Source organism: Carcharodon carcharias, chromosome 8 (genome assembly GCF_017639515.1).
Source record: "Carcharodon carcharias isolate sCarCar2 chromosome 8, sCarCar2.pri, whole genome shotgun sequence".
NCBI classification, from domain to species: Eukaryota; Metazoa; Chordata; class Chondrichthyes; order Lamniformes; family Lamnidae; genus Carcharodon; species Carcharodon carcharias.
The window spans coordinates 171121946-171138858 of record NC_054474.1 but is presented as its reverse complement, the minus strand read 5'-3'; the positions used below and the strand labels follow the sequence as shown (position 1 = coordinate 171138858).

At 42.6% G+C, this 16913-nt stretch overlaps 1 protein-coding gene across 8 annotated transcripts in view; it reads left to right on the top strand.

Moving 5' to 3' along the window:
- LOC121280870 (serine/threonine-protein kinase Nek6-like) overlaps positions 1–16913 on the top strand; it is a 360301-nt gene that overhangs the window by 220059 nt on the left and 123329 nt on the right. For all 8 annotated transcript variants that reach the window (XR_005943736.1, XM_041193187.1, XM_041193189.1 and 5 more), the window contains one exon: positions 7244–7354. Coding sequence is in view for 7 of the 8 variants with exons in the window: in XM_041193187.1 (XP_041049121.1) it covers positions 7244–7354 (111 nt within the window). In the remaining variant the exon portion in view is untranslated. The remainder of the gene's footprint in view (positions 1–7243; positions 7355–16913) is intronic.

The following is a 16913-nucleotide window of genomic DNA, read 5'->3' as shown; positions in this document are numbered from 1 at the left end:
TTCCCCCAGACACCTTCCCCCCTCCGAACTCCCTCCTTCCCCCAGACACCTTCCCCCCTCCGAACTCCCTCCTTCCCCCAGGCACCTTCCCCTCTCCAAACTCTTTCCCTTACACCTTTCTCGCCCCTTACACCTACCTCCCACTTGCTGCGTTCTCCTCTATTACACCCTCCTCCTCCTCCCTGCCAACCTCACCCCATCCACATCTTTGTACCTTTGTTTCCCCCCCACCACCTCCCAACCACACCACCCCACCCCCCACCGCCTGCCACTACACCTTCCTCTCCCAGTCACAACTGAACCTTCCTCTACCCTCCTCTCGCCGATCATCCTTAGCAGACCACGGCCAAGACCGTGATGTTCCTAAACAGACCTGAAGACCTGGGGACCTCCCACCTTCGGTGAGCTGCTTTGCGATGACGCCATGTCCATGAGAATCCACCCAGCATGCAGTGCACGTGTTCCTCCAGGGGCCGGCAGCTGTAGGGCCCCGGCACCTTCTGCTCCCCGGACTTCCGCAATCTGAGCAGGGCCCTAGTAGTAAATCCCGACCTCTGCACGTCACACTTGTAGAGACGTGTTCTGAGCCGGTGTGCTTTCCTGCCGGTGTGACAGTAAAATCGGGGTGAAGTTGTGGGGTGGGGTGGGGTGGTGGGGCGGGGGGAGGGGTGGAGACGGTTCCGGTCAGGCCTTACTCTGCACCCCGTAAGCTTTCACATGAAGCCGATTTCTCCCCCTCACCCCGAATTACCCCCCACTCCCAAACCCACCCACTCCCCACCCCACCACCCCCCTCAACACACCCCCACCCCCACCCCCACCCCCACCCCCACCATGACACCTGACATCAACAGGACCGGACAATTCTGCCTAAGCAAAGAGAAAGCACAAGAGCTGGACATTGTCCAGGCAATTCGTCTTCTCTGGTTGGAACTACTTCATGCATTCATTAAAAGGAGTGATTTATTTTGTTTAACTAAGTTCACAGGCTGGGGTTTTTAATTCTTCAGGAAATGTTTATAGCGAACCCTTTCAAATCTTCGCAAGAAAGCTAATAATCACTTCTGGACAAATCAGTGCTTAAATCAGTGGCCAGATGAGTGAAAGTGAAGCTTCTGATCCAGAAGCAATGAGCTGCCTATGGCTGGGTCTACTGCACAGTGCCCTTCCCTCCGATTGGATGCATCTTTCAGACTGATTTATGTTGTTTAATGCTCTTACTCTGTTTTTTTCTGAAATGTCATCTGTATGTGTTACAATAGAGTTTTCTCTTTGTTATGCTAGATTAAACATTTCTAATTTATATTTGCCTGTCACAAGATTGAAAAGGGCTTCATTCTGTGGCCGTATTCCAAGCATTCCACTGATTCACATGTAATTATGTTTTTTTGCACTTAATTCTGATTTTGAATGAAATAAGGCAGTTATTAAAAGTAACAGCCTATAACTGAATTATTTATATTTGATCTTTTCAGTGATGTACTGATCTATAATTAAATAGTGACCAATACAGGCAAGAAACATTCATCAGTCACTGTATTTACCAAAAAAAAACATTGCAATGTATAGAATTCCTATTTATTTTATAACTTTTTAAACACAATGTTGTTTGTGTGTTACGAGCCATTGCTGGTTTAAGCTTGTGATATGAAAACCTGCGAGCGGAAATGAAGGCATAAACTTAAACTGAGCAAACAAATTCCTGCTTATTCTCATGGCTGCCCAAGGGATTATATCGGGAAAAATGGCCACAATGTAAACCAACGGCGACTGTCCTTCGAAATAGCTCAGTGGACTGATTTCAGACTTTTGGACACCCGACTAGCAGGGTGTGCCACTTGTCCATGACAGCAGGCAGAGGCAACATGGTTTTGTAGAAGGGAAATCGTGTTTACGGAAGCTTATTATCCAGATGGTGAGAGATTGCAGATCTCTGAGATTCGGAGGGATCTGGGTGTCCGAGTGCATGAATCACAAAAGGTTAGTGTGCAGGTACAGCAGGTAATTAGGAAAACTAATTGAATGTTATCATTTATTGCAAGGGGAATTGATTACAAAAGTAGGGAGGTTATGCTTCAGTTGTACAGGGCATTGGTGAGACCACATCTGGAGTACAGTGTACAGTACTGGTCTCCTTATTTAAAGAAAGGTGTAAATGCGTTAGAAGCAGTTCAGAGGCAGTTTACTAGACTAATGCCAGGAATGGGCAGGTAGGGCTGGACAGGTTAGGCTTGTACCCACTGGAATTTAGAAGAGTGAGAGGCGACTTAATTAAAACCTTTAAGATCCTGAGGGGTCTTGACAGGGGGGATGTGGAGAGGACGTTTCCTCTCGTGGAAGAATCTAGAACTAGGGGCCATTGTTTAAAAATAAAGGGTCACTCATTTAAGACAGAGATGAGGAGAATTTTTTTCTCTCAGAAGGTTATGAGTCTTTGGAACTCCCTTCCTCAAAAGGTGGTGAAGGGAGAGTCTTTGAATACTTTTAAGGCAGATCTAGATAGATACTTGATTAACAAGCGGGTGAAAGGTTATCGGGGTAGGCAGGAATGTGGGGTTGAGGTTACATTCAGGTCAGCCATGATTTTATTGAATGACGGAGCAGGCTCGAGGGACTGAGTGACCTACTCCTGCTCCTAACTCGTATGTTCATATGTAACAAGGCAGTTTGCCTGATGAAGCCTGGTCAATATTGGGTCACCCTGGCAGGCAGCAAGGTAAATGCAGGGGGTGGGGTCTCAATCGTGGACCAGAGGCAGCAGCGACCCAGTTTACTATTCTGGGGACTGAGGAAGTTCTCTTCTTGGACTCCCACAAAAATTATTTCAAAGTTACTTTGGTTGGGCCGCTTTGACTTTATAGCCCATGAATGCATAGCACACTCTCCGACCAATTTCAACCAAAAATAATAAGCAAGGTGCTTGGACTCTGATTTGCATAGTAAAAGGCGCCTACCACTTGAAACAGGCAGGTACTTTCAGGAACTTGTGGTGTGGGCTCCTTTCAAAATGGCACTGGCTGCATCATTGGGAGTTAATGGAGAGATAAACCAATTGACATTGAGTGAGGCCATTACTGTTCCATTAACATCAGGTGCAGTAAAATCATCTCCATTGTTTGTACATTTGAATATAGGATTTAGGGGCAGGAGTAGGCCATTCAGCCCTTCAATAAGGTCATGGTTGAGCTGGTTATGGCCTCAGCTCCATTTTCCTGTCAGCACCTCCCCCCCCCACCCCTCCACCCCCATAACCCTTGGCTCCCTTGTCTAACAAAAATCTATCTAACTCAGCCTTCAATAAATTTAAAGACACAGCCTCCACTACTTTTTGAGGAAGAGAATTCCACACTCTAATGACCCGCTGAGAGAAAAATTTCTCCTTATCTCTATCTTAAAAAGGAGAGCTGTTATTCTCAAACTATGCCCCAAGTTCTAGTCTCCCCATCAAGAGGAACCATCCTCCTGATATCCACCCTATCCAGTCCCTAAGGATCTTATATGTTTCAATAAGACCAGCTCTCATTCTTCCAAACTCCAATGGGTGAAGGCCCAACCTGTCCAATCTTTATTCATCAGATAAGCCCTTAATCCCAGGAATGAATCATGTGAAGCTTCTCTGAACTGCTTCTAAAGCAATTTTATCTTTTTTTCAAATAAGGTGACCAAAAGTGTGCATAGTATTCCAGATGTGGTCTCTCCAAGGCTCTGTACAGCTGCAGTCAAACTTCCTTACTTTTATATTCCATTCCTCTTGCGACGAATGCCAACATTCCATTTGTCTTCCTAATCTTGCTGTACCTGCATACTAACTTTTTGTGATTCATGTACCAGGACGCCCGGATCCCTCTGTACCACTAAGTTCTGCAAGCCCTCTCCATTTAAAAAGTATAATGCTTTTCTATTCTTCCTGACAAAATGGGCATGTTCACATTTCCCAATGTTGTACTCCACCTGCCAAATTTTTGCCCACTCACTTAACCTGCCCATATCCCTTTGCAGACTCTCCACCTCCTCTTGTCAACTTACTTTCCCAGCTATCTTGATGCCATCAGCAAATTTAGCAACCACACATTCAGTCCCTTCATCCAAGTCATTGATATACCTTGTAAATAGTTGGGGACCCAGCACTGATCCCTGCGGCACTCCACTAGTTACAGTTTGCCAATCCGATAAAGACCCATTCATTCATCCCTACTGTCTGCTTCCTGTTAGCCAACCAATCCATTATCCATGCCAATATGTTACCCTCTACACTATGTGCTCTTATTTTGTGTAGTAACCTTTGATGTGGCACCTTATCAAATGCCTTTTGGAAATCCAAGTACACCACATCCACAGGTTCCCTTTTATTCACCTTGAATGTTACTTTCTCAAGAACCTCTCAGGGATTTAGTTAATCACAATTTCCCTTTCACAAAGTCATGTTGGCTCAATCTGCATCACATTGTGATTTTCTAAGTATCCTGCTCTAACCTCCTTAATAATGGATTCTAGCACTTTCCCAATGCAGATGTTAGGTTTACTGGCCTATTGTTTCCAGCTTTCTGCTTCCCTCCTTTCTTGAATAAAGTGTTACACCAGCTACTTTCCAATACGTTGGGACCTTTCCAGAACCTAAAGAATTTTTGAAAATTATAACCAATGCATCTACTACCTATGCCATGACCTCATTTAAGATTCTTTTAAGTTTATGATGCACTTTAGGATGTTTCTGAGAGACGTTACTATAAAAGTACAAATTCATTCTTTATTCTTAAGCATGTAACATCTGATGGCAAGCATGAAATGAAACTGGTGGATAAATTGTTGCTCTCAACCAGATAGCTTAAAGGAGAAAGCCTCTGTTACAAAAATGTTTTTTACCTTTTCCAATAGACTTCATATAACTTACTGTATCATGGACTTTGTTCGATCCTTATAATATGAATGTAATTTTATTGCCAAATTTGTTTTCCAAACATTACCTTTTAGTCATTTGGTAGTACTGAACTTGAGTATTGCTGAAAAAAAGAGATGTTTTTCGTCAAAGCTTTCTGTCTTGCACTCATCAGGACAATTCGCAAGAAAATGTCAAGGGATGTGGTGGTGTACTGGTATTGTCAGTGGACTAGTATTCCAGAGACGCAGGGTAATGCTCTGGAGACCTGGCTTTGAATCCCACCACAGCTAATGGTGAAATTTGAATTCAGTAAAAGCCTGGGATTAGAAGTCTGATGATGACCATGAAACATTACTGAATATTGTAAAAAAAAACTATCTGGTTTTCTAATGTCCTTTAGGAAAGGAAATCTGCTGTCCTTACCTGGTCTGGCCTATATGTGACCCCAGACCCACAGCAATGTGGTTGACTCCTAAATATCCTCTGAATTAGGGCTGGGCAATAAATGCTGGCCTTGCCAGTAATGCCCACATCCTATCGGCAAATATTTTTTAAAATGTCAGAGGAAACAACATATTTATACTATATGAGAACAGAGTGCTGATTGGTTGGCAAGTGGACTCCTTTCTACTCTTTCTGTCTCAAAACACATTAGATGTGATTCAGCAATTGGACTACATTTGCTAAATAAACCTCAGTGTGCTAAGAATTATGCTGACAACCAATTTAACATTGTCAACTGGGCTCGCTGTGCCCTGTAATTGCGTGTACTGTATGATGCTTATGTTGATACACAGGGCCCTGTTCTTTGTAGCCAAAAAGAACATGTACACATATTGTGCCTGTTTCAGCTAAGCAAAATAAGTGACAGCCATTCACTGGTTCATTCCCTAGGGCAATGTCTTGACCAATCAGAGTCAAGCTGCCTGGTTTAAATTTCAAACAATGCTTGGCAGTTAACTGCCTGGCACCATCAACTGGTGCATTCTCCATGGCAACGTCTCTACCGATCAGACTCCACTAGACAACCAATCAGTACTCTCTTCTCATACAGTTTAAATATGTCATTTCCCCTGTCATTGGTATTTTCTTGCGAATTGTCCTGATGAGTGCAAGATAAAAATCTTCGACAAAAAATGTTTCTTTTTTCAACATTATCCTTTCTTTGCACATATCATTGTAAAATTGTTTCTCTTGTTAATAACAACCAGATTCAATTAATCTTAAGAGGAGGAATTTCACCAGTTATTTAAAATAAAATCATCATTGAATGTCCTTTATGACATATTTTGAATTATTTTTGTTCAAATAATGAATCCTGGTCTTTTTACTGGAGCGCTGGGTGACAGGAATTAAACCTGACATACACGATGGCATTAGGGTTAAATGATTATTAGTGAATCTCACTATTTTGGGATGTTTCAAATAACCTCTTTGCCCTGATTGCACGCATTCCAATAAATTGCCTAAATTGAGCATCATTTTCCATTTAAATGCACACCCTTGTGAGGTGAGTTGCTATTTACCATGCTGCTTTAACCCTACATAGAGAACTTGCGGCACAAATACCTCAAGATGCCTCATGTAGGATGGGGGGAAGACAGCTGATTGGGGTTTGTCATACGGTGCCGAACAATCTCACTGAAATTAACGTTTAGCTCTTGACTGAGAGGGGTTAATTAGCACAAGCACAATAGAAAGGTTATGATAGTAGAAGCACTTTGGGTTAATGATTGGATCTCTTCTCACATTAACTCAGCTCCCTCACATTGCTGAGCATGGTGTCTACGTCTCCTGCTTCTCACTGTTAAAACAACTGCAAAAATAGACTGAGGTGAATGAAAGAATGTTAACACTAAAGATCACAAATGAGCTTCATGACCTTCGTAAGTGCACTCATGAGGAGAGGTAGAAAGCGGGACAGAGGTGATACTCCAGCTGTACTGGATTCATAGATAGAACTGATGAGGATTTTCATCCTTCTTTACAGTACAGTTTTTAAAAGTTTTCAATAGCATACACCTTGTATTCTTGCGAAAAAGATGACAGCCATGGACAACCCCTTGTAATTAGTTTTCCCTCTATAAATATAGCCAATGCTGATTCTTTGCGTATTAAAGATACTTTTTAATGAGGCAACTCTATTACATCTTTTAGTTAATAATTTGTTCTCTTGTATGTAATGCTAAAAATATTCCTGATAGCATCTAATTGTGTTTGGGTAATGCATTCTCTATGTGACATCTTCTTAAAAATTGAATCAAAGCCATCAAGAATAACGTTAATTGAAGAGACAAGATGGAATCATTATCATGGAGCCATTTTACTACAACAGTCATTTATTGCTCTTTCTTTATCCTGCAGCAATTGAATCACCCCAACATAATTAAGTATTTGGACTCATTTATTGAAGACAATGAGCTGAACATCGTTCTGGAATTAGCAGACGCAGGCGATCTCTCTCAGATGATTAAGGTGAGGAGAGAACATCTTTTAGCAAGTCAAGTGTCAGAATTATCCTTGGGCAACATAACAAGATGATCTGGTGCTGAAAACGTGGCACTAAAAGTGTGAACTAGAGTAACACATTTGTAGGATTGTACGTAACAATTCATCTGCCTAAAGATGAAAAGAAAAACTGGAAGTTCTGGAGGTCTGAAATACCCTGTAATTTCTGGAAATACACAGCAGGCTAATTGGAATCTTGAACAACAATATTTTGTATTTATATAGTGCCTTTAACATAGTAATATGCCCTAATATGCTTCGTAGGAGTGTTATCAAACAACATTTGACACTGATCCACATAAGGAATTCCTTGGGCCAATAACCAAAAGCTTGGTCAAAAAGGTCCATTTTCAGGAGCATCTAAAAGGAGGAAGAGATGCAGAAAGGTTGAGGGAAGTAATTCCAGAGCTTAGGGATTTGGCAGCTGGAGGCACAGCTGCCACTGGTGCTTAAAGTCAGATGCTAAAGAGGCTACAGTAAGAGGAGTACAGTAACCTTGGAAGGTTGTAGGGCTGGAGGAGATTGCAGAGATAGTGAGAGGCAAGGCCATGGAGCGTTTTGAACTTTGGAAAAACAAAGATGAGAATTTTAAAATTGAGGTGTTACTTAACCAGGAGGCAATGTTGGTCAGTGAGGGATGATAGATGGGCTTAAATTAGGATACAGGCAGCAAAGCTTTGGATGACCTCAAGTTTACGGTGGTTAGACTGTGGGAGGTCAGCCAGGATTGCATAGTAATAGTCAAGCCTAGAGGTAACAATAGCATAGATGAGGTAGGAGTGGAGTCAGGCAAAGTTTCAGGATGAGGTAGGCAGCCTTAATGATGTCACAAAGATGTGGTTGGAAACTCATCTCGGGGTCAAATATGACATCAAAGTTACTAACTGGTTCAGGCTCAGACAGTTGCCGGGGGAGGCACAGAGCGGGTGGCTAGGGAATGCAGTTTGTGGCAGGAACTGCAGGCAATGGCTTTGGTCTTTCCAACATTTAAGTAGAGGGAATTTCTGCTCAGTCAGTCCTGGATGTTGGACAAGTAGTCTGATAATTTAGAGACAGTGGAGGGTTTCAGAGAGATGGTGGTGAGCTAGAACTGGGTGTCACCAGAATACATGTGAAAACCGGTACTGTGCTTTTAGATCATTTTGCTGAGGAACAGCATCTAGATAAGAAACAGTAGGACACCAAGGATAGATCCTTGGAAGACACCAGAGGTGATGGTGAGTGAATGGGAAGAAAAGTGACGGCAAGTGATTTTCTGGCTAGAACTGGGTAGATAAGAATGGAACCAGGCAAGTGCAATCTGTTAGTTTTATATTAATTGGTTGTTTAATTGCATTCAGGTGGTGGGCATTAACTAGGGGCGGGGGGGGGGGTTCACTGTGCCCATAGAAGCAGGCAAAGCATAGTGAATGTTTCTTGAGTGCAAAATACGTAACATATGCCTCTGTAAATAAAGGCTTGGAAGTGTACTAAAGACTAGGCTCTAGTTCCATCTTTTACTACCTAGCTCCTAAATTGCAACACAGTCCCACCCAATGGTAAAGAGGCATTGAAGGAGGAGTGGTCAACCATGTCAAAGGCTGTAAGATAGTTCAAGAAGGCTTGAGGAGGGATGGTTTACCTTTGACACAATCACAATTTGTAGCTTTGATAAGAGTCATTTTGGTACTGTGGCAGGGATGGAGACCTGTTTGGAGGGATTCAAAGATGGAGTTCTCGGAATGATGGGTGTAGACCTGGGAAGTGACAACACGTTCAGGCTTGGGGAGCTAAATGAGTTGGGAGAAGGGTCAGTAATTTGCAAGGGCAGAAGAATCAAGGGCTGCTCTTTTTTGAGGAGGGAGTGTTGAAAGCTGATTGGCATTTCAGACAGTTTCCGGTTTTCTTTCATCAATTTGTTTGCTAATGATTTGACAATTAATCAAATTATTTTACCGTAAACGTGTCACCTGCAGAAGGAACCTGGAATGTTACTTAGTGATATGTGAGGGCACAAATTGCATACCCAAACTTCAAGGCAGCTTTTTCAAATTAGTTTGTTCTTGGCTGGTGCTTCTTTCACAATGACTCTGTTTTCTATTTGGCCACAGAGCTAGTGAGAAGCTTCCTTTCATTGAATCTTTTGTTAAACTTAGTGTCAAGGTAGTAGTGGTCTTTTGTAAGTTTCTGGCCAAGGATTATAAACTGGTGCCTAATCTTGAAGGACACAACATGACAGGGCGATGAATGTAGCCACTTTATATATTTAATTAAGTTGAGCACACTGTTTAGCAATCAAAGCTTTGGCTTTGACTTACATGTTAAGTCCCACTTGAATTCAGCAGATATAGCAGAGAGTTTAGGAGCAGTAGGCTTCACCAAAAATAGGCCTCAGCAAACAGGCCTCTCCTCTCCAACTAGAACTGAACTTGTGTCAGACATCCTCTGAGACGTGATCTCTTGTGTTATTGGCTAGTGCTACAGACAGGGGAGAGAGGCCAAATTGAACTCCTTTATTTTCTCACCGTCTGTCCGTGAGCAGAGTTGTTTTAATTTTTGAAATAGACCATGGTGTGTTTCCACAAAATCCCTGTTTGTGAGCTCAATTTTTAAAGTGACTCGCAGCAAACTGTCTTTATGGTTAAATCGGAAGTATAGTTTATTCACACATTCAAACCTGGGGAAAGGTCACAACCTCATGCAAGCACACAATAAGAAGATAAGAAACAGGAGTTTTCACAGCTATGAATAACTTAAAAGAAAAAGCACCAGTGATATGGATAAATGTTCATATGATTCATATGAGTCCAGGGAGGGTTCCTTCACAGAGAAAGTACAGATCAGGCGGGTTTAGCTAGCTGAAGCAGGAGTTTGCAGAATTCCTTTAAAGTTGGTGGCGATGCAGCGAGATGAGGTATTCAGAGACTTGGCCTGCTCAGCAAGCGATGGCAGGAATCTTCAGTAAAAACAGACTTCGAGGACTTCGAGACTTGTTGCAGGCCGTTGGTCAGCCTGAAGTCCTGCTCTGATGTTTGCAGGCTGGAGTTTAAACAGCAAACTGAGGTGTGAGTCTAGAAATGTAACATTAAATCTTTGTAAAAGCCAGAAGCTTAGGTCATGTGATGTTGCCAATTAATCACAGAATAGAAGGAGGCCTTTCAGCCCATTGTGTCTGCACCGGCTCTCTGAGCATTTTAATTTAGTACCAGTCTCCTAACTTTTCCCCGTAACCCTGCACATTGCTTATATTTAGATAGTCATCCAAGGCCCTCTTGAATGCCTCAATTGAACCTGCCTCCACCAGACGTCCAGGCAGCAGATTCCAAATCCTAACTACTCGCTGTGTGAAAAAGTTTTTTCTCACCTCTCATTTGCTTCTTTTGCAAAACACATAAAAACTGTGCCCTCTGGTTCTCAATCCATTTACGAGCAGGAACAGTTTCTCCCTATCTACTCTGTCCAGACCCCTCATGATTTTGAAAACTTCTATCAAGTCTCCTCTTAGCTTTCTCCTCTCCAAGGAAAACAGTCCCAACTTCTCCAATTTTCCCTCAAAACTAAAGTGTCTCCTCCCTGGAACCATTCCTGTAAACCTCTTCTGCACTCTCTCCAATGTGTTCACATGCTTCCTATAGAGTGGTGCCCAGAACTGTACACAGTACTCTAGTTGAGGTCTAACCAGTGTCTTATATAAGTTCATCGTAACCTCCCTGCTCTTATACTCTATGCAAACTTTGAAATTGTCCGCTGCACATCAAGATCTAGGTCATTTATATACATCAGGAAGGGCAAGGGATCCAATGCCGACCCCTGGCAAACTCCACTACAAACCTTCTTCCAGCCCATAACCATTACTCTCTGTTTCCTACCCCTCAGCCAATTTTGTATCATGTTGCTGCTATTAATGAAGCCTAGAACACTGTATGCTTTAGAAACAGCGCTTTCTATCTGTCCTGCCACCTTTAATGACTTATGTACATATGCACCCAGGTTTTTCTGCTCCTGCACACCCTTTAGAATAGTATCCTTTATTTTATACCTTCTCCCCATGTTCTTTGTACCAAAATGCATCACCTCACACTTCTCCGCATTGAACTTCATCTGCCACCTATCTGCCCACTCCACCAATCTGTCAATGTCCTTTTGAAGTTGTACACATTCCTCCTCACAGTTTACACTTCTCACAGTTCAGTTTTGTGTTGTCTGCAAACTTTGAAATTGTCCACTGCACATCAGGATCTAGGTCATTTATATAAATCAGGAAGAGCAAGGGACCCAATGCCAACCCCTGGCGAACTCCACTACAAACCTTCCAGCCCATAACCATTACTCTCTGTTTCCTACCCCTCAGCCAATTTTGTATCATGTTGCTGCTGTCCCTTTTATTCCATGACCTATAGCTTTTCTCACTAGTCTGTTGTGTGGCACTGTACTGAACGCCTGAGTCAGTTACAGGCTAAAAAGCAGTTTCTATGCCTCTTGTCAAAATTCATTGTTTACCTTGGGAGATAGATGATGACTTTTAGCTCCTCTGCAGGTATAATGAGTTTCAATGGTTCTCTCTTTGTTATAGATTCAGGCTGGGGAGACAGGTCATCTACTGGTCATTGGTTTTGTTGATTGTAATGTGTCCTCACAATGAGAAGCGTGAGATTCCACAAGATGAGGGTTGAGCTTTTGTCCTGTAACTGCTATTGGAAATTTCCAGAAACTGTAGCCAACTTGTGAATCATGTGACTTGCCATCTTTTGGTTCAGCAAAGTCCACTTTTTTCAATAAGCAAAAAGATAAGATTTGATTTAAACAATCTACGATCTCTTTCATGTCTTAGGGACATGATACTAGTTTCATTTTCATATTGTATTCTGCCTGATTCTGATTGTCAACTTTGTGTTCATCTCTTGCGTTACTTTGTAGTTAGAGTTGTGTTGTACCATTATCACCAGCTCCTGATGCATGGGTCTTGTACAACCAGTGGAAACCCAAAGTCAACTTCCCAGATTCAAATAGTCGTTTGGTAGTGCCACCATATTGCTGAAAAAAGAGACTTTTTTGTTGAAGCTTTTCATCTTGGATTCATCAGGATAATTTACAAGAAAATACCAATGTCAGGAGAAACAACATGGCACCTGTTTCATAAACAGAGTAAGTGACAGCCATTCGCTGGTTCATTCCCCAGGGCATTGTCTTGACCAATCAGAGCCTAGCTGTCTGGTTTAAATTTCAAACCATGCTTGGCAGTTAACTGTCAGTCACCATCAACTGATGTATTCTCAATGGGGGGTAACACATCTACCAATCATAGTCCACTTGCCAACCAATCAGCACTCTCTTCTCATACAATATAATTATGTTGTTTCCCCTGACATTGGTATTTTCTTGCGAATTGTCTTAATGAGTGCAAGACAAAATGTGTTGATTAAAAACCATGTCTCCTTTTTCCAGCAATCCCCAGATTCACAGGGAAGACACAGGGGCTGAAAACAGGCTGGTTCAACAAACCTGTTTTAGTGCGCTTGGGGGTTGCCACCAGTTACCTGAGACCTACACAGTAGGTTACAGCATGAAACAATATAAAAGAGATCCAAATTACTGGTTAAATAATGCATAATGATGCTGCTTGATGGAAACCAATAAACAGGACAATGAGTTGAGCTGTATGTGCCTTCCACCCCTTGGGAGGCAATCACAGGGACTCTCCCAGTTATGGCATTATTCTTAAACACACATGCTAACCAAACAAATGACTTTGTCCAAAATGTCTGTCAGCTCACTAACTTCTCTACAAACCATTGCTCCTGACTAAAGATGAATAGGGAATGTTAAAATGATAAAATACATTTTACAATTATAAATGTGGATAACCTTAGCCCCGCCACAAAACCTAGCATACAATCACAAGGATGAAAAATCTTAAAGGTGACATTGTCCTTAGTAGTCCTAAATCAAACTTACAAAATACAATCACACTCCTAGAGAAAATGGCAGGAAAATCCCTATATACATACCAAAAGTATTCACATCAGCAAAAAAAAAAAAGAAACCTACCTACTTTTTTCTCCTGACTTTCCCTTCAAATGAGCATTGTACAGCAATTCTGTCTCCAAGAAGTGATATTTTCTTTTTTTGTTCCACTTGATGGGGGTGTAATACCTGCTATGTATCTGCATAATACATTGAGCCTCAGGCACTGACTTTTGCTTAAGAACGACCAATTTATTCATGCAACAATCAATGAGCTTCACATGATAGCGTATCTGAAGTCTCACAATATCTTAATAATATTGAAGAGCTGTATAAGTTAGTTACTTGACTTTTCAGTTTTTAATCACGTGATCAGGAAAGCTCACCCTCAAATGCTCACCTGGAAAAAACACTGTATTAAAATTTGATGCTTTTGAAGTTATATTTTCCATCAAGTGTTTTCCAACCTGAAGGTGCTGACTCATATGGGAATGTGACTCACAGGCATTGGCACCCTTAAGTGCCTCACCCAAGTAACCATTCCTCAAATTTGCGCTTGGCCATAGACAGGGTTGAGCACACATCATCAAGTGCCATTCACATTGTGCACGCTGCTTGCAGAGATTACTGGGTGATGATCTGTAAGTGAGAATAACGACTGTTTTTTTTTTCACCCACACTTTAGTGGGTGGACGCCAAGGTCAATTGTGATGCTCTGACTACTACCACAGATGAGATTAAGCAATTCAACACAAGAGATCAAAGGTGGAACCTACCTGATGTGTTTCACCATAGGCATTTACCCACCGAGTCAGGATTTGAGAGTGGAGGGGAGAATGTTATTATATTGTAACACTCATTTTTGCAGAAGTAATTTCTCTTCTTGCTGGCTGTTAGTTGTCATTAGCAAAGTGCTAAGGATGCTGATGTTCCTAAAGAGAAAGAGTTCAGCCAGTCTGACTGAATTTTCTGAGCAGGGAGCGAGAGAGCCTCGGGGCTCCACTTCTTTGGTCTTCTTGAGAGTTCAACAGCCATTTTGGGGAACAGTGAAACAAATAAACTGTCTTTATTGAATGGTAGAACTTTATGGCCGGAGTAATTTAAAAACCAGCACAAAATGTTACAAGATATGAAAATGTGTTCCTTTGACATTTATCATAAAAGTGGTGCAAGTTGTGTAAGTTTATATACAATCTACGCCATGGGTGTTATGTGTAACCAAAAATGAGTAAGTTTGGGAATCAGATCAGGTCGTTCAATCAAACCGGTAGCAAACATGATTATCTTATCCTAATGTCACTGTATTCCAGGTAAAATGGCACTCCCTGTCATTGTATCTCATATGGATCAACAGCCTCTCCTGATGCTCCACAGACTGCTAGTATAAAGAATGTTTCTGCTCTTTCACGATGAATGATAGGAGAACATTGAGTGCAGGAACCATCTGAGCCATCAACAAGATGGTCAAAAGAAATCAATTTTAACATTTGTAAGCAGACACCATATTAAAGCCATTATTAAAACACAATTACTAGCAACAGCCTAATTCTGGCATCAATGTCTTGCATAGGAGCTATAATACCCTCTGTGTTGGGAAGTAAATAAATCACTGTTTGGCAGATTAGGATCATGATTCAGTTAGGGAAGTCTGCCATTCCCGTCCGTCAGCATGCCTCAACCACAGTGCGACATTGTGTGGTTATTTCTGTAGTTAGAAAGTCCTGATCTCATACAAATCAGGGGTAAACTGTGGTAGAACTGCTCCTGCTGCCCGATACTTGGGATTTGCATACCTTCCCTATTCTATGCAACCTTTGCCTCCCTATGGGATGCCTGAGGAGGTGTGTCCACCAGGTCCACAGCTCACAGTATTTCAGAGCTACAACAGCCATTCGTTAGGCTTTATTCTCACCTTCTCACCCCGCCAAATTCACTGATGGTGCACTGAAGTCATGTTGAATAGGACGAAGGAGGCCTGTCTCCTTCGACACTGAAGGGCACCATTCACAGAAAGAGAAAGTCTCTGGCCAAGCGCAAATATGAGGAATGGTTACTTGGGTGAGGCAGTTAAGGGTGCCAATGCCTGTGACTCACATTCCCATATGAGTCAGCACCTTCAGGTTAGAAAACACTTGATGGAAAATATAACTTCAAAAGCATCAAATTTTAATACAGTGTTTTTTCCAGGTGAGCATTTGAGGGTGAGCTTTCCTGATCACGTGATTAATAACTGAAAAGTCAAGTAACTAACTTATACAGCTCTTCAATATTATTAAGATATTGTGAGACTTCAGATACGCTATCATGTGAAGCTCATTGATTGTTGCATGAATAAATTGGTTGTTCTTAAGCAAAAGTCAGTGCCTGAGGCACACTGTATTATGCAGATACATAGTAGGTATTACACCCCCATCAAGTGGAACAAAAGTGGAAGCAGATAAGCTGGCAAGGCGAGCCCTGTCCACAACTCCCAAAGAACCTGGCTGCAAATGCACAAGGAGGTGGCAGACTGAAGAGAGCAGCCAAGGAGTGGCTGTATAATAGCTTCATTTACCAAGTTTCCTGGATCCGCTTATTTGCTGCTGTTGGTGTAGAACCTGTTTAAAATGGGTGTAAACATCTGAACGTTATTTTTTTTTATTCGCTTAGGGGATGTGGGCATCATGAGCAAGGACAGCATTTATTTCCCAACCCCTAACTGCCCTTGAGAAGGTGGTGGTGAGTTGCTGCCTTGAACCGCTGCATTGCTATTAGGAAGGGAGTTCGAGTATTTTGACTCAGCGCTGATGAAGGGACAGCCTTCAGGATGGCGCGTGTCTTGGAGGGGAACTTGCAGGTAGTGGTGTTCCCACGCATCTGCTGTCCTTGTAGGTTACAGCCTCTGAACACAGGAACCTTTAAGAAGACAGTTGAGTCTCCGCACCTCAGCAGCAGACCGACACTCATTCAGGTGAAACAGGAACAGTGCTTGGCACCTTCACTTCACCCTAAAATAATTCAGGACTTTCAGGATCTGACAGCCGATATTACACCAGCCACCTTAGTGATCAGTGGAAGCAGAGAACCAGAAGCCAGTGGAATAGTGAAGGCTGGATCCACCTGCCTGACACTACTGTCGCACCAGACCACAGTACGCAGTAAATTTCTGGCCTTCTCCCCTCAGAGCACCTTTGGAACATGAGAGAAATGTCTTCACCCAGAGAGTGGTGAGCGTGTGGAATTCACTACCACAGAAAGTAGTTGAGGCCAAACTAGTGTATGTTTTCAAGGAGGAGTTAGATATAGCTCTTGGGGCAAAAGGGATCAAATGGTATGGGGAGAAAGCGGGAGCAGACTATTGGGTTGGATGATCAGCCATGATCAGAATGAATGGCGGAGCAGGCTCGAGGGCTGAATGGCCTCCTCCTGCTCCTAGTTTCTATGGGCAGAATTTTCCGATTGTCGGGTGGGTGGCCTGACTCAATCGCGGGCGGGCGCAGAGCCAATGGCCGCAATTTTACATGGGCCGGCCAGTTAAGGCCCGCCCAGCGTGACACCCGGCGGGGAAGCCTTGTGCGGGCGGGGGTTGGGGGGGGGGTGCAGG